We start from the raw sequence: 25,668 nt of genomic DNA on the forward strand, positions 1-25,668 counted from the left end.
ATAGACTAGCACCCAAATATCCTTATAATTTTCTCCATAAGATGAGAATCAATGTTGAAGAAGTATAGTATGCTTTTATTATAGTTAATATATTGCCCAAATGTCTTAGCATACTTGCCCAAAATGGACTTCCATTGATTGGGTTCAACAACTAAAGCATCTTTGAAAGGAATTGTGGCATCCACAAATTCTTGGCAAGGAGGCAAAGAGGAAGCAACTTCACACACCTTAAGATTCTAGAATTGTGTTCTTTGGAGATTTCTACCAAGAACTTTAGCAGCAATGATAAATAGATAGGGAGAAAGAGGGTCACTTTGTCTTAGCCCTCTACCACAAGAAAAGTAACCCTTGGGAACAACATTGATAAGAATATAACAATTATGGATGATGACACTAGTAGTAATCAAATTAAAAAATTAACCATATTGTCAGAAAAATCTTCCAAACTACCTAACTTTTCAAAAGGGAACAAGCACATGTTGAAGTCACCACCAAGCATCCAACAAACTAGTGGCCTTGCATTGATCAAAGAAGACAAGGAATCCCACAATTGTTTTCTAGCAGCTCTCAAGTTAGGAGCATAGATATAAACTAAGTTCCATTTGACATAATAGTTTAGATCATCGAAGAAAACCATTAAATCATTCTTATAATGAGAAACCATAGCACCTTTTAATCTAAGAGGATTCTATATAGTAGCCAAACCTCTAAAAGCACCCTTAAAATCAATTACGGGCCAAATAGTTTTCACAATCTAAGAAAAAGTAGACTCCAGCATCTTGGTTTCTTGGATAAGAAGAAAATCAACTTTTAATTCCATTATAATTCTTAATGAGACGTTGCTTAAAAGAACTATTGAGTCCACGTATATTTCATGATAGAATCTTCATATAAACATAATAGAAAGTCAAAGACAACAATTAACTATCAACCCTCAAGACAATTGTGGATGACACCACAAGGAACCCCTTTTGTATAAGAACATTATTTTTTTTGTTTTCTTGACCCTAAAAGGTCGTCCAAGGTTTTCTACCTACCAATAGTAAAATCATGAGTGACGTCCATTGCTTTGGTATCTCTCTGAGAGGATCTTCCCTATTTAGAATCTCCTCCAACATCTACTTTTTTCTTCTTTTTAGATTTGTCTTTGACTAGAGTCTATTGTTCCTCTAAAGAAATATATATTGGTTTCAAGGGAGGGGAACCAAAACCAATTAAAGATAAAGAATCCTTCAATTCTCTACTAGGACCCTCCTAGGTTTTAGTCTTCTTTCTAGCTTCCATTTTTTTATCACTTTTAGCAACAACTTCCACTTGATGCAAATCTTTAATCTCTGCATCTATTTATCCTTCCAGAACAAAGCTTTTGGGTTTAAGGTATTTTTACCTCCACCAATACTCTCTTTAAACAATGGGGTCCTCCTGGCCAACAAATATTCATATGCCTGTAGGTGAATTACAGTTGTCTATTAAGGCAACCTTGGAGAGTGTAGGCGAAAAAATTAAATTTACCGTGTGTCCACCGTATATTGTATTGGCGAAATCCTCACATAGAAACATTTAATTGCATAAAACATATGGCGATCGGGCCATGAATTTGACGGAAATTGATAATGTTCTAGCGACATGGCCACCCCCAATCGGTACAAAATATTTGCCATTTCCCAGGTCGCTGATGTGAAAATTTCGCCATTGGCGAATATTTGCCACTAAAGGAATCTCTGACCCCCACCATAGCTTGATCCTTAATAGGTGATTCTAAAACCTTCTCTACATCTACCACCACATCCTCACTAAAAAACAATATTTGAGTGTGAAGTCTGATCCTTGTCCACCAAACTTCCGGCCCTTGCTTAACATACCCATTGCCAAGGCAAAGGATTTCAGAACAAGAATAGGATTATGATGTTCTTCCACATTTTTATTTTTTAACATAAGTCGTTTCTTGCAAGTCACTAAGATTACCATATTTAATACAATGTCAATAGAATGCCCTAGCATTCTCATATTCCAAAGTGTGAGCCCACAAACCAAAATAGGTTTTTTGGGTAATAGTAGAAAGCAACACCATGTTTACAACCACATCAACACAAATCCTAACAAAAATCAATCTTCATTTCTATTGGGTAACTTTATCCACAAGCAGGTATTTGAAAGAGTTAGCTATACCTTGAAAAATCCTATATTTCCAAAACTCTAAAGGAAAACCTGAAAGCCACACCTAGGTTGACGTCACAAAACCAAGATCAACAAAGAGATTAAACCCTAGCTTCCACTTAAAAAAAACAAGAAGTTATTAAAACTTTTATCAAAAGCCCAACGCCCACCAATTAAGACCTTAATCAAGTCTTTTTTGACCACAAAACTCAATAAGAAAAGACCAGTTGCCATAGCATTGACATTAACACTACCTTTCAACTTCCATACATCATTAGTTCATTTCCTCACTTGGTCAATGTTTGGTCTTAAGGACAAAAACTTACCGACAACATCAATTCAAGTCCTACAATTACTTCATCGAGCAAATCATCTAAGACTAAAACCACCAAGTCATCTCTAAAACAAAAACCTTAAGGATAGCAACCAAACCTCTAACCTACCCATTTGAGGTGATTTTGATCCAACCAGCTTGCCCACATAAGACACCAAATCCTCAACAAAGAAAGAATCAAGACCATAGGAAGGGGAGACAGGCCCCTTTCCTAACCCCACTTTGATCTAGAAGTCAATGCCTTATTTTTGACAGGAAGAGCACCAGAGCCTACATAAGTAACCAACTTGAATGGGGGATCTCGAGGGGGGACCCCCAAACAAACCCATAGCCACCAAACCCATGAAGGCCCTCAAAATTCAAATTTGCAAAGCACGCACTTATCAGTAAGGATGTTAATTTGATATTGCATTTTTGTTGGGTCAAAGTCTCTTATTATCTTTTTGTTGTGTTGTCTAAAAACTTTTGACCTTGGCCCAATGGTAAGTCAATGTTCAAAGTTTAAAGATTTGGAGTTCATTTTGTATCCCAAAGGTCCTTGTCCTTAATTGGAACCAATTGTTCGCAAAATTTTAAACATGTCATTCTTAAAATTTGAATCCATCAAACCAAAGTTTGTTGATGACCCTATCTCCCGGAAGCTCATGCAAGCATTTCAATTCATTTAGAAACATTTGATTTTTGGTTGAGACAAAAATCATTAATCTTTGGTCTTGGTTATAAGTTATTTGGAATAAAATTTGATTACATTAAAGTGTCACAAAAGTTGCCCATTAGTCATTAACATAGTTAATAGTTTGGCAAAGCTCTATGAAGATAACAAATCCTAAAAACACATTAAGGAAAGTGCTTCCAAGGTTCAACTTTGACTTTACATTATTATATTTCAAAGGCTTTATAAAGCCTTTTAACTTCCAATTTACCTAAACTAACCAACAACTAAAAAATAATTACTAACATCTAATTAATAAATTAACATTAAAATATTAATTTATTATTGATTAAACATATTTGCACTACATAGCTCTTGACAAAATGCAATGGTGGGAAGGCAAAATGATGGTTGTTGCAAATGGTCATCACTACACTGCCATTGTATAAACCACTTTGCAAAAGGAAGGATGAGAAAATAGAACGCGTATGGAGAGGTCCAAAAACCTTGCTTTAATACCAGATGAAAAATAGACAGAAAGAGGAGCGAAAGGCTGCAATAAGAAATCAATCATTCATATTTGACACAACATTATTACATTTCAACGGCTTTATAAAACCTTTCAACTTCGAACTACCTACACTACCAACCAACAATTAATTAGTAAATTTAAAAAAAATTAAGAATAGCATGTTATTTATTAACCTATATTATGCACTAATTCCTAATAAGTTCGTGCAAGTTTATCCTAGTGTATTTTCATGTCTAAAGGCATTTGCAATTATGTCCAAAGCATTAGAATTGTGAAAATGCAGTATTATTGATCTGATTCAATACAATAAGAGTGAGTAGCTCATGAATACCAAGAATATAGCATTAAAAACAATAGAAAGGATACAAAATGTTCTAAATGCAGTAGTTTGAAATATGTCAGTACTCAAACCTAAGAATTTCATGTTCCGGAAGCTGATACGAGGTATGCGAAAAATGGTGTGGAATATTTGAATTGCCTTCATATGAACTGAAAAAGCAACCATAACAAACTAAAGCTCAACAGTTCAATGGTTATATTTTCTGAAATGCATTCACATAGAAAGGTAGTTGCTTGTGCACTTACCATGTTGCTACAAAAAATAATGAAGCTCAAATAACGACCTATGATCTATGATTTATACATAAAAAATAATGAATCCCAATAGCAACCTAAGATTTAAGCAAAGTAACTGCAATAAATCTCCCTGAAATGTGTTCGAGACTGTAGCCTTCTCGAATTTTGAAAATATTTGATCAAGGAAGAGACATGAAAATGTGATGTACCATGAAAAGAAACTTTGATAAGAAATATCTATTCTTCTTCCTAAGCATCCAGTCAAATCTCAATATGACTAATTCGTATATAGTACTGCACTTCTGAGGTTATTGATCCCCACACAGGCGGTTGCAATTTTGAGCTAGAGAGGCCCTTAGTACAAACAAAGCTGCAGCTTGCCAAGCATAACTTGTTTATGAAAATGTGTTTTGTATAGCTCCCAAAATTGAGTGCTGCAGTAGACGAGTCACAAGACAAATATTTATTAGATGATCTGGAAACAATATAGTTGAAAATTTATATCTAGCTTTGAGATTTGTTGAGTGACAAAATTATATGATATGAAACATCTATTATTCACTTCAATATTATTCCACTCTTTATACCACCCTTGATTCATGTTTTTGTAAATCTTTGTATAATCTTTAGGTAATATTTATATACAATAAAGTTTTAAACAAATTATTAGACTACCTTTCACAAGACGGAGAATCATTAGTATGTATTTATGATACATGTAGCGTGAACATACCTACTCTCATTGCATGTAGAAAGTTCAATGAGAGTTTAGAGGCACCTAAGATATTTGGAAGTTAATTATTTAATAAATGATCTGGAAACGATATAGGTGAAAATTTATATTCTAATTTTGATATTTCTTGAATGGCAAAACTATATGATATGAAACATCTATATTCACTTCAATATTGTTCCATACTCTATATCACCCTCCGTTTATGTTTTTGTAAATCTTTGTATGAGCTTTAGGTAATATTTATTTACAATAAAGTTTTAAACAAATTATTACAGTACCTTTTATAAGACGGTGAATCATTAGTATGCATTTATGATACATTTAGTGTGAACATACCTACTCTCATTGCATAAAAAAGTTCAATAGAATTTTAGAGGCACCGAAGATGTTTGGATTTTCACTATCAAGGAAGCACACATGTAGACTATTAATCTATTGTTAATTGAAAAAGATAAATTTCTGCAAATACCACTTTTAAGATTCAAGATGAGGTGGGAAATATGCGTGTTTGAATGCATCAAAATATCGATATTAACACAATTTAGAACAAAATCATACTCTAGGAAATCTTTTTTTTATTGCTATTTATAGCCCATGCTATTTCTACTCTAACACTATTTTGGGAGGTAGTTACTTTAAGAGAATACTTCAGAAAGATCTATTTGTAGACATTCTATTTTAGATAATCTATCAAGTAGGTTATGTTTTTCAAATTATGTGATATTTTATCAATTTTTTGACTACATGTTTTTTGAGTCGAATGCATTAACCCATATTTCATGAGTAATGGTTCACAAAAACCCATCTCTGCTGAGCATGACTAGTCCACTTAGCATTCATTGCATCTAGGTGACGTTTACAAGGGTGAAGCATCAAGACTTCTCAAGAGGTCACCCAGCCCCATACTACACCCGCTCAAGTGTGCTTAATCGTAGAGTTGCCCTTTAGCCCACTTAGCTTGCTACCCACTTTTAGATGATCTTCTAAAAGGTTTATTTGTAGAGATTCTTTTTCTTATTAAGAATCTATTTGAAGATTCTTGTTTTAGTATTAAATTTGCAAACCAAATCATGTATTAAGCTCCCTTTGTGCAGAAGCAAACTATTCATTGTTGGCAAGAGACACTATTCCAATGATTCCGGTAGAGATTGGTGCATGACAGATGTTCAAGGGTTGTCATTGATGGCAACTCATTTTGTAGATCACATTCGATGTACATAGAATTGGTTTACCGGAAGTCATTTTGTTCATAAGGCATAAGTCTAGAAGGTGGAACACAGTTACCGGTAGAGCATGAGATCATGGTGCATATCTTGATTTTGGTGATGCATTTTGGGTTGCAGTGATCAAGGCAGTTGATTCAAGGTTTGAGACATATTACTTCATGATCCTGATATCCGGTGTTGAATTGTGTGCTAGTTTAGAGCTCTAGTATCCGGTATTTCGGTTAGGGCAGAGCTATTTTGGAGTAACGTGTGTTGCGGATTTGTTGGGATAATTTCGGTGATCAGTTTCGTGTTTGAGGTGATTGGGCTGACTTATGGGAAGTATTTTATCATCTTGTTTTGGTCCGCATTTGGATTTGTGATTGGATTGAGCCGACTTGATGTAACACGTTTCATGTTGCGTGTTATGTGGTTTTTGGAAGCTGACTAAGTGAACGATTCTTTAGTGAATGATTCTTTTTGTTAATACGGATATAATAGATTGATTTGGTTGATCGTTTTGTAAGTTGTGACAAGCCAAGGGAGTCTGTGTGAGCGAGTTTGTAAGTTAAGTGAAGATTTTGTTGCTCCGGTATGTGATAGAGCAGTGTTACAGAGCAAAATGACAGATCACTTGGAGGAGACAATCAGAGTCTAACCAGAACTGTACTCTGGCATATATAGATGCTACACTTCAATTCAGATACTATTGTAATCATTTTGTAATAGCTTGTAAGGCAGTGAGCCTTCCTCCGGATTGTAGCCCCTTTTGTAATTGAGCAGTGTGCCTGAATGCAAGTGCATTCCATTTTGGTAATATTGTTTTACTACTGGCCATAGTATAATAATATTGTGGGTACTCAATCCCACAGTGGTTTTTCACTTTCCGGGTTTCCATGTAAAAATTTTGGTGTTATGGTTGCGTGGTTGTTCATTTTAAGTTTCTGCACTTTGATTACTTTCTCATGCATCTTGTGGTTTAAGAATCGGCTTGATAAGTTTGTGAATTACAAAACACTAAAAGATATGATTTGACTTAGCAAAGTTATTAAAAATCTCTCATCGTTAGTAGCAAAGTTGATTAGCCTTGTGCCCTCACTCAAAAACTAAAAAGATAGGCAATTTCTTCTTTTGTTTGCAATGTTTGTTCAAAAGCCCCAAAATTTTACGTGCCCATGTTTTCAAAAACTAGAGATCATTTCCTTAGGTTCTAGGATTTGGTTGAGTTTTTTTGTTACAAGAGAGCTCCTCCTAATCAAAGAATGGTTTATATTTACATGTTCCACTTTTTGTTGTATTGGAAGGTGCAAATTAAAATGGTAATAAAAACTCGAGTATACACCAACAAAAATTGTCTTGATATTGTTGGAATATTACATTTTAGTATAGTAAATATAAGTTAGATAATCAAATATAAAAAATAATTGTTAGTTTAGAAATAAAACAAATGTTAGATTTATGAGAGTTAGCCATGTGGAGAATTAGTATGGGAAACCATAGGTTTTATACGTAAATGCATATTAATATAAAATCATCATGATGAACTTTAATACATATTATCAATGTTATTTGTTGTTCAATCATGGTTTGGTTTATTTTTCAGCATTCTCTGTGCTCTGCCTTTTTAATCTGATATCAAAGCACTCTAAATTGAATCTATTCTTATGAAGTCTTCATCATTCCCAATGAAACTGCCACAAGAGGAGAACAATGTAATCAAAGTTATGCTTTTTTGTTGCAAACCGTCCCTACAAAAAATCCTTGTACAATCTTAGAAATGTCATGGGAATATCAAAGCCCTGCTAGAAGATGCAGCCATAAATATTGAAGTCTCCTGCCCTTGCACAGCAATCTAGAGGCTCACAAATAAAGGGTGTTGTAAACTGGGAAGAGCTTGCATGGAAGATACAATAGGCATGTGAAGGTGTGAAAAGCCAAAAACATCTACTATAGCCCCAATCCTCGTCATTCTTTAAAGGCAGGAAGTAGTTAGATCAAAATTTGCATGTTAAGACAAAAATCTGCATGTGGGAGACCCACGTGGACTATACCATGCCTTGCCAATGCCATGCTTCACACAGAAGTCTCAACTGAATGTGTGAAGAAGACCATGAACCGTAAGGTGCGTTATGTTTTAAATACAACTCCTTTTTATTTTGGATGGTAAAATAATTAGTTTTGGGAGTGATAAAGGTTAATGTGTTTCGTAAATGGTAAATAAGTTGTTATAAAGATAACTTAGTCACATTGTGTGATGTCCCCATCCTAGTCAGGGACTTGGGTTTGAGGAGTTAGCCTATTTTTGGACCCTTGTAGGCTAACAGGGTATGGATAAAGGGGTCAGTAATGCAGTATCTTGAGGAGTGGTCTGTCTATTTGTTCTAGTTCAGTGTTGAGTTCAATTCTGGTCTTCGTTTCATCAATTTCTGACACTTTATGAGGATTTCCTCATTTTTAGGGAAAAATTGCTAAAAATAGACATGGTCCTATTTTCATTGGCATGGCGAACTGTGGCCCTAGCTTCTGACAGATTCAGTTTCCGAGCAATAATGAGAGGGATATGAATTTTTAAGTGTTTCCACAAGCAATTAATATTTTAATGAAATATTAATATAAAATCACAAAGTGCATCACTTTTATTTAAGTGAAAATTTAATCTCTCCTAAGCTAGGCGTTGCTTTTAGGGTTAAGTTGGAAACCCTAAAAGCAAGTTATAATTTTTAAATCCCTAATTGCCAAAAATCGCACTTTTGGGGTATTTAGGCAGCCAAGATGGAAATTAAACCTCATTCATTGATATTGAGCATTTGACATTTCTTCTGAGCACTTGGCTATGGCGGCTAGGGTTTGGACCTATTTTGGAGAGCGTGCATTCTTCAGAATTCAGTAGCTTCGAGATTGTGAAAGATCAATCGAATTGTTGCAGCTTGGTTGACTTCATTTAGAAGTCAAATTGAATTGAATTGGGGTAGATTTGGCTTCTTACAAGGCAAATTTGTTGTAGGTTTCCCTATTTATTGTTTTGTTGTTAATTCTTTTGTGGTTTGGAGGCTTCTTTTCCCAAACACACAGCTTGCTCATTTATTGGCGCCATCTTCCACTGTTTGGGTGTCTTAGTATTAAATGAGAGCAGATCTGAATTGTTTCAAAATAAAAATCAGAACTTTGTAAGTTGCTGATTTAATCTTTCATTTCAATAAATTGGCTAAGGACCTATGGGTATGCTTCTAAATTCTCCAATTTATTGTTTCAGTTGATTAAATTCATGTATTATTTCAATATGTGTTGCAAATTAAAGAAACCCTCTTCTGCAACTTACGTCTATTTCTGAAAGACCATCTTAATAATCAAAATTACAAAGAAGATCTACAAATTACAGCAGGTTGAAGAGTTGAACCAGCAAGGATTCATCACAGTGGTATCAGAGCTTTGATCCCGCCTTCCTGGAGGGTTAGAATTTTTTATGCATCAACAACAGACTGGGCCTCACAAGTATTACACACGTAGGAGACCTGATTTACAGGGTGATCCTAATCAAACTAAAGAAATACCCTTGGAAATTATGGGGGACAGGAATGGTGGTGAGCCACGCAGAGAGGCTGTGAACAATGAGGACCAAGATGCCGGAGTTATTATGAGGGGTTTAGTAACAGGGCAGCGACAAGTGGCAAATGTGTTGCAGCAGTTGACTGCAGCCATACAACAGATCACTATGCCAAGGGGGCATAATCAGAACCAGGAGGAAAATGGTAGTGTTGCTGGTCGCCCAAGGGCAAGAGTGACTCCCACACACACCTATGATAGGCCTACACGCCCAACCTTTGTTAGAAATGGACCTGAAGAAGAGGACGTGGTTGAGGAGGAAGATGAGGTGGCCTTTACGGTTAACGTAACCACACTTCATGATGAATGGGATGCATTACCACCAAGAGTTAAGGAACATCTTAACTTTGACATGTTTATGAGTCAAAAGAGGGAGCACAACAAGAAGTGGAATTGGAATGACAGGAAACCTTGGAACAAAACTAATGATCTCAAATATGCAATCAACAAGCTCATACTTTCTACTTTTGATGGTAGTGGTAGTGTTACAGCCAAAGCTTGGATTAGCAAGTTGGATACCTTCCTGAACCTATGTCCTATGTCAGAAGAAGATGCTATTAAGTTTGCAGCTTTGCATTTGGATGGGGTAGCCCATGATTGGTGGCACCATGGGATGGTGACTTTGCATCATGACCTTATTACTACAGACCAAGAATTCATTGACAGATTGGTTGAGCGTTTTGATAAAAGAGATCCAAAGTTGTATTTTAGGGATTTAGCTCAGCTGAAACAAATGGGCAGCTTGGAATCTTATATTAGTGAATTTCAGAAGCTTTCAGTTATGGTAACTAACATTTCAGAGAGAAGGTTGGTCATTCTTTTTGTTGAAGGTCTTTATGAGCCTATGAAAGGTTGGATTAAGGCTTTTGATCCCCCTACCTTGCAAGAAGCCATGAGGAAGGCACGGAGCATGGAACTTACCGCTCCTCATAGTAAGTTCACTCCAAACAACTCAAAACCATTCTCATCATTTAATGACAGCAAGTCTGATCAAAAGAGGTCAGAAAATGTGGACCAAGGGAAGAAGTTTACAATGCCTTTGGATAGGGAAACACTCAATGATTTGCGTAGGAGAAGGTTGTGTTTTCATTGTAAGGGCCCTTATGATCAAAACCATGATTGTCCCCTTAAGCCTAAGGGTCAAAATAGAAATATGGAGTGGTTTTATGAGGGAGAAAACATGACTGATAACACGGACCAGCAAGCTGATCAGAATGATTCCGATACTGAAAATTCAGAAAAGGAAGTTGAAAATGAAGGAGAATTCGATCTACGGGAAGCTCATATGTCTAGCATGCAAGGAGAAGGTTCTTTTAGGTTGCGTGGACTCTTGGCTGGTCAAAGAGTCATTTCTCTACTTGATACAAGTGCAACTCATAATTTCATAGATGCACAGTTGGTGGAGAAGCGTGGGATTCAAACTCAAGAGTTTGAAGGCATAAGGGTGAAAGTTGCTGATCGTAATGTGCTGACTTGTGATAGAATGATTTCAAACTAACCCATGAAACTCAATAATTATGAATTCAAAGCTGACTTTTATGTGGTTAACATGGGAAACACGGACGTGGTTCTTGGCATGACGTGGCTTCATGCCATAGGTGAATTCACACTCAACCTCAGAGATATGGAGATGAAATTCAGGGTTGATGGGACTATTCATGTTCTTAAAGCTATCAAAGCCAACAACTTGAAATTAATCACTCTTAAAAGAATGGAGAGACTTGTCAAGCATGACATGGTGGATTGGGCAGCAAAGTGTAAACTAATGCCTACTTATGAGGAGCAGCATAAAACACCTTACCATTCAGATATCCAGGAGCTTAGAGTTAAGCATACAAAGGTGTTTAGTGACATACCTCCTAGTAGGCCTCCTGATAGAGGCATAGAACACATTATTGAGCTTGAAAAGGGCACCAAACCCATTATGATTACACCTTACCGGCACCCCAAGCGGTTGAAAGATGAAATTGAGAAAACTATCAAAGAACTTCTAGCAATGGGACACATAAGGCCGAGTAAATCTCCTTTCGCTTCATCAGTTGTTTTGGTGAAGAAGAAAGATGGTACAAACAGAATGTGCATTGATTATCGTATGCTGAATAAAAAGACTATAAAGAACAGGTATCCCATTCCTCGCCTTGATGAGTTGTTAGATGAGCTTCACGGAGCTTGTTACCTCTCCAAGATTGACTTAAGAACAGGTTATCATCAGATCAGTATCAGGGAGGAGGATATTGAGAAGACTGCATTTAGATGTCATTGTGGACACACTGAGTTTTTGGTTATGCCTTTTGGGTTGACCAACGCACCAGCTACCTTTCAGTCCACCATGAACAAGGTCTTCCAGTCTCAGTTGAGGAGATTTGTTCTGGTTTTCTTTGATGACATTTTGGTTTACAGTAGAACTTGGGAGGAGCACTTGGTTCACTTGGATACTGTTTTAGGCATACTTGACAAGGAGTCCTTTTACGCCAAAGAGTCCAAGTGTGCATTGGGGATGGCAGAACTTTTGTATTTGGGTCACATAATCAGCAAAGAGGGAGTTCGCATGGATCCTGATAAGGTTCATGCCATTGTTGATTGGCCTACGCTTGAGACCTTGATGCAACTCAGGGGATTTGTTGGTTTATGTGCCTTCTACCGTCGGTTTGTTAGTGGTTTTTCATGGCATGCTGCACCACTCACTGATTTGACCAAGAATGGTGCATTTCTTTGGACACCTCTCGCACAGGAGTGTTTTGAGAAGTTCAAGCAATTGATGACTACATCTCTAGTTCTTGCTTTACCCGATTTCACCAAACCTTTTGAGCTTCATTGTGATGCATGTGGAGAGGGTATTGGTGCAGTAATTATGCAGCATCGTCACCCTATAGCTTATGAGAGTAGGAAGCTTCGGGGTCCAGAGAGGAGCTATAGTATTTATGATAAGGAAATGTTGGCCATCATGCATGCAATGGCCAAGTTCAGGCAATATTTAGTTGGCAGCAAGTTTTGTGTCAAAACTGATCATAATAGTTTGAAGCATTTTCTTGGACAGTGGGATCTAAATGAGAGTCAACAGAAGTGGGTTAGCAAGTTACAGTCTTATGATTTTGACATCTCCTATGTCAAAGGGACTCAGAACATTGTTATTGATGCTTTATCTCGCCGCCCCCAATTGAGCTCCATGGCAGCTGTGTACGAAGATTGAAAACACTTGATTATAGCAGAGTATGCCAAGAATCTATGGGCATCTAGTATTATTGATGGAACAGTACAAGACAACAGGTACTCTCTTGTGGATGACCTCGTCATTTACAAAGAGAGGATATTTTTAGTCCCAGGTTCTGAGGTGAAGTGCATAGTATTGAGGACTTTCCATGATTCACCTATGGCTGGACATCCCGAGTACTTTAAGACCTTTAGGCAGGTATGGGAGAGATTCTCTTGGAAGGGTCTCAAGTCTGATGTTCTTCAGTACATCAGAGAGTGTTCTGTTTGCCAACAGAACAAGCAGGAGCACAACTTCCATGCGGGGTTACTTCAGCCACTTCCTATTCCTGACAGGAAGTGGGAATGCGTGTCTATGGACTTTATTACGGGCTTGCCAAAAGCTCAAGGGAGAGACAACATCTATGTGGTGGTTGATCGGTTAACTAAGTATGCACATTTTTTTCCGATCACGACTACTTATTCCGCTGGTCAAGTGGCTGATCTTTTCTTTCGTGAGGTATTTAGATTGCACGGTTTACCTCAAAGTATTGTCAGTGATACGGACAGCAGGTTCATGGGTCACTTCTGGCAAGAGTTATTCAGACTTTGCGGGACAAAGCTCACTCCGAGCACCAGTTACCACCCCTAGACTGATGGACAAACAAAGATTGTGAACAAGTGGGTGGAGGGATACCTACGGAACTACATCTCAAAGCAGCAGCAGGCTTGGGTGAAGTGGTTACATTTGTGCGAGTATTGTTATAATTCCACTCATCACATGACTATTCAAATGACACCTTTCAGAGCTTTGTATGGATATGATGCTCCTAGTTTTCTGAATTTATTGATGAGCGATTGCAGAGTATCGAGTGTTGGGAATCTGCTACAGGAGAACTAGGATATTATGAGAGCACTTTGTGATAATATTCAGAAGGCTCAAAATCAGCAAAAGCAATATGCTGATCAAAGGAGGCTTGAGCGATCTTTTGAGATCGGGGATATGGTGTATTTGATGCTACAGCCCTATAGACAGTCCTCTCTTAGGACGAAGGGCTCAGAGAAACTCAAGCCACATTACTATGGTCCTTTCAGGATTTCCAAGCGAGTTGGCCAGGTGGCTTATGAGTTAGATTTACCGGTTGTTAGTAAAGTTCATAATGTGTTCAATGTGTCACGCCTTAAGAAGGCATTGGGTCAACAGATAGTTCCTTCTGCAGTTTTACCACCCTTAGATGATGAGGGGAAGTTAGTGCTACTACCTTAGGCCATTTTGGAGTTCAAAGAGCGTCATTTGCGGAGAAGTGTCATCAGGGAATTTTTTATTAAATGGACGAATCTGCCGATAGAGGATGCTACTTGGGAGTGTGATAGCATTTTACAGCATCCAACATTGAGTTTGCTTGAGGACAAGCAAATTTTGGGAGGGCGGACTGTAATGTCCTCATCCTAGTCAGGGACTTGGGTTTGAGGAGTTAGCCTATTTTTGGACCATTGTAGGCTAACAGGGTATGGATAAAGGGGTCAATAATGCAGTATATTGAGGAGTGGTCTATCTATTTGTTCTAGTTCAATGTTGAGTTCAATTCTCGTCTTCGTTTCATAAGTTTCTGACACTTTATGAGGATTTCCTAATTTTTAGGGAAAAATTGCTAAAAATAGACATGGTCCTATTTTCATTGGCATGGCGAACTGTGGCCCTAGCTTCTGACAGATTTAGTTTCCGAGCAATAATGAGAGAGATATGAATTTTTAAGTGGTTCCACAAGCAATTAATATTTTAATGAAATTAATGAAATATTAATATAAAATCACAAAGTGCATCACTTAAATTTATTTAAGTGAAAATTTAATATCTCCTAAGCTAGGCGTTGCTTTTAGGGTTAAGTTGGAAACCCTAAAAGCAAGTTATAATTTTTAAATCCCTAATTGCCAAAAACCGCACTTTTTGGGTATTTAGGCAGCCAAGATGGAAATTAAACCTCATTCATTGATATTGAGCATTTGACATTTCTTCTGAGCACTTGGCTATGGCGGCTAGGGTTTGGACCTGTTTTGGAGAGCATGCATTCTTCAGAATTCAGTAGCTTTGAGATTGTGAAAGATCAATCGAATTGTTGCAGCTTGGTTGGCTTCATTCAGAAGTCAAATTGAATTGAATTGGGGTAGATTTGGCTTCTTACAAGGCAGATTTGTTGTAGGTTTCCCTATTTATTGTTTTGTTGTTAATTATTTTGTGGTTTGGAGGCTTCTTTTCCCAAACACACAGCTTGCTCATTTATTGGCGCCATCTTCCACTGTTTGGGTGTCTTAGTATTAAATGAGAGCAGATCTGAATTGTTTCAGAATAAAAATCAGAACTTTGTAAGTTGCTGATTTAATCTTTCATTTCAATAAATTGGCTAAGAACCTACGGGTATGCTTCTAAATTCTCCAATTTATTGTTTCAGTTGATTAAATTCATGTATTATTTCAATGTGTTGCAAATTAAAGAAACCCTCTTCTGCAACTTCTGTCTATTTTTGAAAGACCATCTTAATAATCAAAATTACAAAGAAGATCTACAAATTACAGCAGGTTGAAGAGTTGAACCAGCAAGGGTTCATCACACATTGTAAATGTACATTATCAATAGAATCTCACACTTGATGTTCATCTATGGTTTTTATTTTGCTCGGTGTGAAGTTCTCCAAGAAACAATCCTCTAACTTGTGATTATCTTGTAGTGGTTAATTAATTATCATCATATTGTGAATTATGTTCTTATTGAAGTTTTTTGGAAGTTTGCCCCCCTAAAGTAATTTATTATTATCAAGCATTTATAGCATTTTTCGATTATATTCTTCTTTTGTTCAAGTTATTTCATTACATAGATGAGATAAGAAATGGAAGGATACAATGCAATTTAAGTATAATGCTCTAAATAGGAACAAAACGTGGGATCTTGTTCAACCCTCAAAAAGAAATGTCCATTAGCAACATTGTTTGAATTATGATAAAACCTTTGCTCTTGTGGCCAGAATGAGTACCATTAGATTGCTTTTGCCTTAGCAGCCCAAAATGCTTGGGAGATGCACCATATGGATCTAAAAAATCCATTGCTAAATGGTAATTTTCAAGAGAAAATTTGTATGACCCAACAAGAAGTTTTAAACAACCAAACAAATAAATCTATGTAGTAAACTTAGAAAATCTTTGTAGGGTCATCAACAAGGTCATGGAGTTTTGTGTGCAAATATTGATAGCTCCCTTCAATCTCTTGGATTTGCTTTATGTTTTATTCTGCCAAAATTATTGGAAATGATCAGATTACTAGGATAATTTTGTTATATGTGGATAGTTGAATTATTACACGTAGTCTTAGCTCTTAACCATAGTTCCACAGAGTTTCAAAATCGAGGGGCAGAGGAGCAAGAGGATTGATTTTGAGGATGGCGGGATCTATGACCTTTATTTGGGGATGGTGGGGGACTAGTGGTTGTTGGAGGGTTTGGGGGCTCCCCAATAGATTCAAGGGGCATCGACTAGAGACCACACGGACCTTCGTGGCTCATGCATTTTCATAATTTGATCACTATGTTTTCTCCAACACCAAGTCCCGATTGTTTCAACATTTATAACCAAATATTTATTCTTTAGAAAACTAATAGTGAAGTTGAAGAATCTAATGAGTCTAAATGATGAGGACTACATTTATATCCAATTTTGAGTGTTTAGGGTGTGGTGGCAATGAGGGCACAATGAAGGGTGTTTACTTGGTAGCCTACCATATAGATGTATCCTTGTCTTGGAAAATGTCATTTTTTTGTGGGGGCACAAATGGTTGGGTGTGGATGCATCCCCATGGAATAACAATATTAACTCTCTAATCCATTAGTACAAAAGTCAAATCATTTGAGATGACTAATTTGGGACTTCTCTATCATTTCTTAGGAATGGCTATTTTCTAGAACTGACATTCTATTCTAGTATCTCAAGCAAAGTATGTACATAATTTACCACAAAAATGTAATATGATGGATTCTAAACTAGTTGTTATATCTATTAAAGTTGGTACTAACCCTAAAACCATCAAGTGAAAAGAGCAATCCTACCTTGTAAGAATTTTGTTGTACCTAACCATATTTAGACCAAATATTACCTATATAGTAGGCATTACATTTAGATTTACGCAAGATCCTTATGTTAATCATTGGAAAATGGCAAATAGAACATTAAAAGTATATCAAGGTGCAATTAATTATGGTCTTTTATTATTCCTACACCAAAAATAAAAATTCATTTGATTATTGTGATACTAACTATACCAATGATCATACTGATACAAAATATATCTTAGGCCATGTCTTCAAAATATGGTGTAGGTGCAATTACATGAAGCAATAAAAAGTAAACATCTTGTGGCTCTTTTATTCCAAAGGCACAATATAGAAGTGCAACAAAAATAGTAGCATAGAAATCAATGTGGCTAAAGAAATAATTTGGGGGCTCAACAATGAAGGTACCATCTTGTTGTGTGATAGCCAAAGTTGTATTTCTCTTGCAAAATGACTTGTTGAACATCAAAGAACAAAGCACATTCAAGTCCATGCATACTTCATTCAAAAGAAGTTCTCAAAGGTGAAATTACTCTCTACTTTTATTAAACTAACGATTGGATGATAAACATATTCTATGTTATTGTTATGGAGATCTAGACTTAAATTCTAGCAACCACTAATGATCGTGGAGACCTAAGCTTAAATCCCAATAGCCACATTTACAAAACCTGTGTAGTGTAAAACTCTCTACATACAAAACAACGTTGGAGTTGTAATTGAGGCAGGTGTGTGCATGCTAATGAAACCTCCTAATGATCAACTATTGCATTATGTGCAAGACTTACAAGCATTATGCAATCTCTTTATCTATATTTCCTCTTCCTTGTAGAGCATTATGTTACTTATGAGACCTGACTTGGCACTTGCAAGCCTACAAGCATTGGTTAAACCTAAAGGAATTGTCTTATATATAAGACCTACAACCATTATGTAAACATCTTTGGAGGGAAGTTGTTTTTAGAGGTCTAGGCTCTAATAAGAAACTTTATCTGACCTCTTTCTAAGCATCATTAAGAAAACTAGGATTTAAATTGTGAAAAAGTATTTATCAAGTACTTTGGAATACATGATTTTCACCTTGGCATATATTTTATCCTATGTTACCCCAAGTTTCAAGGACGGGGGTATGAGGGGACAGGGAAACGGGTTTCCAAGACGGTTTTTTTTTTTTTTTTCCGGGGGACGAGGCGGCAGGGGACAGCTATATATATATATATGGAAATCTGAAATTTAAAATATATTCATGAATTATATATTTATATAACATTGTAACACAATAACATTCATCATAGCAACATAATAACATTTAAGAAAATCTGAAAATGACTTTTTTATTAGAAATCTTCAAAGTTTTTAAAACTATATGAATTTCATGGTATAAATATTAAATAATGGAAGGTAAAAAAATTCGTAGACCTCAATGCATTGTCTTATTGAAAAGAAGAGAGCAAAGATACAAAAAAGGTGACTAGCTGCTTCCCTTCGAGATAGAATCACTTCACTAAGTTCACTCGGCTAAGTCTAATCATAATGGAATCGCTTTAGATATTTGTATTTAGGTTTACCATTTCAATATTAAAAATATTTTTTATAAAAAAACTTTTTTTTGATCCCTCCTCCCATCAGAAACGGCCGCCCATCCCCAGGACGGTCGAGGGACGGCTTAGTCGTCCCTAGCATTCGAGGGATGGTCAACGGTCTCCGACTATATAGTTGACTGTTTCTACGTTTCCGAAAATTTTGCTTGATTGGGGACGGCTTGGAAACATTTTCGGTCGTTCCCCCGTAGCAGAAACCGTTTCTGTTTCTGAAACATGTGCCTTTAGGGTGGAAATGCGTTTCTGGGTAACACTAATTTCATCTCTATTAAGTTCTACATTACTAAGGAACTTCATCTTCTCATTTTAAAATAAACTAAATTTAAAACATACACCCCCTATAAATATTAAGGGGAGTCTCAAAGGATAATGTTTCTTAGGGGATCACATTTAATGTTAGTGGTCATAAATAACATTTATAAGGCTCTAACTATAAGGTGTTGACATAATAATATAAATATGCATGACATAGTATAAGAGATTTAATTAATTAATATGAAAAGAATTATCTTCAAAATTAACTAGTTTATTAGTATTCCACGAGGACGTGTCTCCCCCAAAAAACCAAGTGTTTCCGAGACGGGGAGACGCGTCCAAAACGTCTCTCTGCTGCCCCTCCACCGCTGCCACGTCTCCCAGCCACGGAGAGACGTTTCTTTTGTCTTAGTGTGCGGGAGAGACGTCTCTCCCAAAAGAGACGCCACGAAGAGACGTATGGACGTCTCTTGGATGCCTAGACGTCCCTCAATAGGGAAAGAGACGCCTAGGCGTCTCCCATGGCGGCAAGGAAAAAAAAGGTGTTTTTAAAATAGAAAAACATATTTTTGCCTTGGTAAATGTAACCCTAAAATGATACAAAGTTCATAAAAGAGACATCTAGTCTCATTTCGGTCATTTGTAACAACAAAAAAGCTTAAAACATCTGATTTGCTCTAGCTTGGAAACCAGGGAGGTGGACTACAAGTTGAATCAGCAAGCTTGGAAGAGAATTAGAGGAAACTTCTTCATTCTTGCTTCAAGATTCAAGGTAGGAATTTGCCATTCTTAATTCCTTAAAAATAAAATTTGTTAATGGGTCAAATGTTTTGATTCAAGAACCAAGTTGCAGCCATTAGTAACAGAAAAATTTAGAAAAAAAAACTTAGAAACTGAAATTCTTTTGTTTGCTTGAAGTTGAATGTTAATAATCACCATCATTAATATTCAACTTCAAGCAAACAAAAAATTTAAATCTAGTTTTACAAACATTTCTATGTTCTTTGGAAAATAAAAAAAAATAGTTTGCTTGAAAATTTTCCGAGTTTTATTTTAAACATTGTTTGTTGCAGCATCATTATCACTGTCAAAATAAGCTCTAACACCATGAGTGAAGATATGGATGTTGAGATTCATAGTGAAAATGAATCATCCGATGAACCTAGCACAGAAGAAGTGCGGGCAAGTCAAACTGAAACAAGTTCTATTGGGAGTGGAAATTTCAATTGCCCTTCTGAAATCCTCAAAAAATGGGCCAAGGGTCCCTTTGATCCAAAATCACCCTTAAAACAATTCGCATATAAGGTACCAGCACAACCTAGGATAGTTGGGGGCACTAAAAAGTGGAAGTGCAACTTGTGTAATCTTGAATGGTTTGGCAGCATTACTAGAACTAATGCTCATTTCCTTCTTGTTCAAGGCAAAGGTGTAGGAGTATGCCAGAAGGTGAATAAAAACTTGAAGTACAGGGCTGAAATGTTGAAGTTATGGGGCTGCAATGAAGATTAAGTGCCTACGTCATGTACTTTGCCACACAAGAGTAGGGCTTATCAGGTTTCTGCAGTTTCTTCTTCTAGTTTGCAAACTCAAAGGCCACCAATTCCATCCAGTTCAAGGGCATCAGAGGCTAGGGGTAAACGTAAGATGGCTAGTTCATCTTCACAACCATTGGCTGATTTATTTAATGTGCAAGCAAAAGATGAGGCAGATGATGCCATTGGCAAACTCTTCTTTGCCAATGTCATTCCATTTCATGTGACCCGCTCTCCTTATTATAAAGAAGCTATGGCAAAGATAATAAGGGTAGGACCATCATATGTGCCACCTGGTGAGACTAAATTGAGGACAACAATCTTGGATCAAAACTATTACAAGATTAATATTTTGATGGAGAAAATGAAGAGAACTTGGGTCACAAGTGGTTGCAACATAGTCATGGATGGGTGGACAGACATTAGGCATCGTCCACTCATCAATATCATGGTTACATCTACAACAGGCCTTATTTCCTTAGGGCTATTGATTGTTCAGGGCATACCAAAGATGCTCATTTTCAGTTCCAGATCCTCAAGGATGCTATAGAGGAGGTTGGGCCACAAAATGTGGTGCAGGTAGTGACAGATGTGGCCCATGTGTGTAAAGCAACAGGGAAGATGATTGAGGCAGCCTATAGACATATTTGGTGGACTCCTTGTTGTGTGCATGCCATGAATAATGCACTCAAGGACATGGGTTAAATCCAGTGGATCAAATCAACTGTTAGTGATGCTAGAGATGTGCAGATGTGTATCTACAACCATCATACTTCACATGCACTCTTTAGGACCTTCTCCAAGAAGGAATTCCTAAAACCTGTAGAGACTCAGTATGCATCATCCTTTATTCTCTTGGACAGGATGCTTGAGTTGCAAGAACCATTGCAACTAATGGTTATGACAGCAGAATGAAATAGGTGGCCTGAGTCGAAGACACAACAGGGGTTGAGGGTGAAGGAGGTGGTGAAGAATGATCTCTTTTGGACGGATGACAAATATATTGTCTCCATCATTGCTCCAGTCTTCACAGTTATTAGATTTGGGGATTCTAATGCACCATCCCTAGGAGAGGTGTATGAGTGCATTGATTCTATGCTTGGTCAAATGAAGGTTGTTGTGCAGGAGAAAGACACTACATTGCAATTCTACAATGAGCATATTCAGCCTATCATTCATCATAGATGGGAGAAGCTCAACACTCCCTTACACATGGCTGCCTATGCATTGAACCCGAAGTGGTATGTGCCAAGGCCACGCAAAGTTACACTTATAGAGGATCTTGAGGTGAAAGATGGTTTCATTAGTGCAGTTGACAAAATGTATACTCCTACAGAGGCTAGCCAAATTCGTACTGAGTGGACAAAATTTGCCACTCTATGGGGATATTCAAAGGCAGAGAAGATAGATCTCGAGATTATGTCACAAGAGGACCCCAAGTTGTGGTGGACCATGCATGGGCCTAAATCTTTGATAACTACTCTAGCCATTTGTTTGCTGTCCCAAGTCTCTAGTTCTTCTACTGCTGAGAGAAATTGGTCTACTTACAGCTTCATCCACTCCGTTAAGAGGAATATGCTTACTACTAGGAGGCGGAGAAGCTTGTGGCGGTACATAGTGCGTTGCGTCTCATTGACCGCAACACATCTACGTACAAGGAGATTCTAGCAGCCAGATGAGATGTAGAGCCAGAAGAGCCAGCACAAATTGATGATGATGCTAAAGAGACAGGATTGGTTGGTATTGGTATAGATGAGCTTGAGAATTTGGGGTCCAGCAGTTCAAGTGATGAGGACATTGACGAGTTTGGCGAGGAGCTTGGGGATGATTAGAGTCATTAGACTCTACTTCTAGTGCTATTTACTATTTAGCATTTTGTTTTTGAAGTTTGAAGTTTGAACATTGTTGAATCTTGATAACTTCATCAGTTGATTCTAATTTTGATGAACATTGGATAGTGATTAAGATGATTATGAAATGAAAAAAAATTGAAAATTCTTGTTCCAATGCTTATATTTGATATTCTAACATTTGTCATTTGAATACTAGACTCTAGTTATTATGCTATACATCTTTATCTTTTTAAAACTAATTTTTCAAGTACTATATGTATTATGTCAGCACCGGTCTCCTGCCGCCACCCCCCCCCCCCCCCCGCCGTCCCCCCAACGTTCCCAAAATTAGGCCCCATGTACCCCCATCCCCGAGACTCGTCCCCCAAAGGAAACGTCCCCAAACCCCATGGAACTTTGGAAATAATAGATGTCTTATAAAGGTTTGAAAACTTCCCAAATGAGTGTGACTTACCTTTTCACCCTATATTTAAAAATTCCTAGAATGGGTATTTTATAAATTTCATTATTCACTATAACTACACAAAGAGAGATTTTGTTTGAGGGAACTGGAGGAAGGGATTCTGAAATCCTGGGTTCTTATGAATTTATAACGGTTTGAACATTGTTGTAAGTTTTCTCATTATAATGATGTTTGTAGGGTTTTTTTTATCTTTCTAGTTTTCTCCACTACAAACTTTGTATTTTTGTTTAATGTTTCTATTTAATTTTATTTATTGCACATTAATTTAATTATCATACTTGAAGATCTAAGATTTCTAGCATTTTTCCACGATGAATTTCTCAAGGTTGTATCTTGAGTTATCTTTTATTTGTTTGCGTTTGCATTAAATTATTTATTCTATGCTCCTACAAGTTGTAAACAATTGAGAACAAGTGGATTAAGATAGTGTGAATATTCCTACTCTATTAATATAAGCCCTCCATGTTGCTCAAATAATGCATAGAACTGTAGAACAACTTGTTAGCAGTTTAATGTCTTTTGCAAAATAACACAAAAGGGAATAGTGTGTCAGGATCAACTTCCTTTCAAATTCAAAGAGCAACCTCCTTAAGATATAGACTAAGCCTAATTTGAACCTAGACACAAAACAATAGACAAGATATATAGATATCAACAATATACAATATTGTCCTGGGGTTTTACATCACTAAAATGAATACTTGCCTATGTTTCTGCTTCAAATACAAGCACTAGAACGATAACAATCATGTCTTGTAAGTGACATTTTCAAACATTATGAAAGAAAACTATGTAGACATGCAAACATCACCTTCTTGCTATCTAAAACAAAGACCAACAATCAGATGCAAATAAAAGAAATAAAAACTATTCAACATAATACGTGATTCCAAAGACCAAATAGCTAGTTTGCACACAAAGTTACAAACTAAATGAATAAATCACATCAATGCAAAGCTTGAAACTTATCATTCAATTTCAATCTAATCAATAAAATTACACAATAAACCAGTTTGAATAACCCATAGCATCTATCACTCTTCTCTATCTTGTGCTCAAAAGTATTTATCTATAAGATTACAAGAACATAGATTTTAGGGATCGAAAATAATAATTGATTATCCAAAAAAATTAGTGTTTCAATGTGCAAATGCTTAAAACTACAAAAAAGTAGGAAAGAAAGAAATTTTAAAGCAAATCTGATCTAAACAACTAATAAAATAAAGTGAGCTAACCTCGACCTTCAGCTCCTTGCCTAGAAATATAAGGCTAGAAATAACCACTCCAAGACATAGTGATAGCTAAAAATAACAATTTGACCCATGAGCACCTTTTGAAATCTTGATGCATTTCGTTGCTCTAAAACTTGTAAATTCCTTGGAGATGAAATCCCCACTGCCACGAGCATTTACCAAACCATCTTGGTGGTTTGAAATTGATGTCTTTTAAGGCTTGGAATGACTGAAAATGAAACCCTAAGTTATAAAAAGTCCATAAAACCTAGCATAGATTCCTTCAAACCCTAAATAATTGAAAAGCCATGAAAATCAGCCATAGAGTGAAAGTGATCTTCAAAGATTTCAACCCTTGCAGCTTTGACAGAGGCATGTCTAGAGCTTCACAATATAAGATATCAAAAATCTGATTGTATGTGCATATCACTCAAGTGATCAACACCTCAATGCTTGATTCATTGAGGTTTCGGCTATTGAGAATAGCAATGATGTGATGTGTCTAATTTTTGAAGGATCACTTAATCCAAGTTGCTTTTAAACTCTCAACAACATTATCATAAGTGTTTAGTTTTGATAGTTCTAGACAGAAATCACCTTCCTCTCATTCATCCAAAAGCTAGAAATGGACAATCTGTTGGTTATGCATATACTCTAAAAATGAGCAAACATGTGGATATCAAAACTATTCATCCTCATTTGATGCAAAAGCACTCTGAAAGAAAATATTGTCTCCATCTTCAAGTTAGGCACTCTTCAAATGCGATTTCAAATGCTAGCTTGACTAGTGCAGATCTCTATCACATAATTTAGAAACTATTGCTCAATTTCAGACTTTAGCTACATGATTTAGACACTATTACTGACTTTAAAGACTTTAGCGGCATGATTTGAATTTGCATGCAGCTCTCAATGATTTTACTGCACTAATGTTTAGTGCTTCTCACCCTTAGGCATGCCTCTCATGCAATTCAGAAAGCTTTGACAGCCATTTCTCCATATGTTGCAAAAAAACCTTTGTCATACTAGTGCTCCAACTAGTTAACATGTGAAACTAATATCTTTGCAACTTATTTTATCCTCTAATTGCATGGTTTAGGTCACCTAGCTAGCATTCACCTCAGTTTCACATGATTTTGATATGTTTGCCACCTTTAAGTGCTCCAATTGTGACCCTAGCTACTTTATGCCATGCCTTTAATCACATGATTTTGTGTTATTTGCTATCCCTAACTACCTAGTCATGCAATGCTACTTTCTACAAGCAATAGATCCCTAATCACGTAGTCCTATGAAGCTTGTCATTAACATCTCCTCTGATCACACCAGTTTCCATGTTTTTATTACCATGAAATAGAAACGAAGGAATTGGCGATAATTAGAAAACACCCAAAGAAAGTGACTTGCAAGTAGAAACAAATGAATTTGCATCAATATTGAAAATTGCCAATTACCATCACCTACAACCATTTGTCTCTAATTCCATACTGACTATCAGCTAACATAACAACTCATCTACCCTATCCTAAAAGAGGTAACACATGAAACCAAGTCGGAGCATGCATATAAACCTACTACACTACAAAAAACAAGAAAATAACACACATAACAAAGCTCAAAACAAGGGATTTACCCTAGAGAAATCCATTTT

The 25,668-nt window shown here is 36.6% G+C and overlaps 1 protein-coding gene across 1 annotated transcript in view; it reads right to left on the reverse strand.

Moving 5' to 3' along the window:
* Positions 1–4,120: 4,120 nt before the first annotated feature.
* LOC131080032 (uncharacterized) overlaps positions 4,121–25,668 on the reverse strand; it is a 117,828-nt gene continuing 96,280 nt past the window's right edge. The window contains exon 6 of the mRNA XM_058018128.2: positions 4,121–4,685. Coding sequence (XP_057874111.2) covers positions 4,607–4,685 — 79 coding nt within the window. The 3' untranslated portion in view covers positions 4,121–4,606. The remainder of the gene's footprint in view (positions 4,686–25,668) is intronic.

Source organism: Cryptomeria japonica, chromosome 3 (genome assembly GCF_030272615.1).
Source record: "Cryptomeria japonica chromosome 3, Sugi_1.0, whole genome shotgun sequence".
NCBI lineage: Eukaryota > Viridiplantae > Streptophyta > Pinopsida > Cupressales > Cupressaceae > Cryptomeria > Cryptomeria japonica.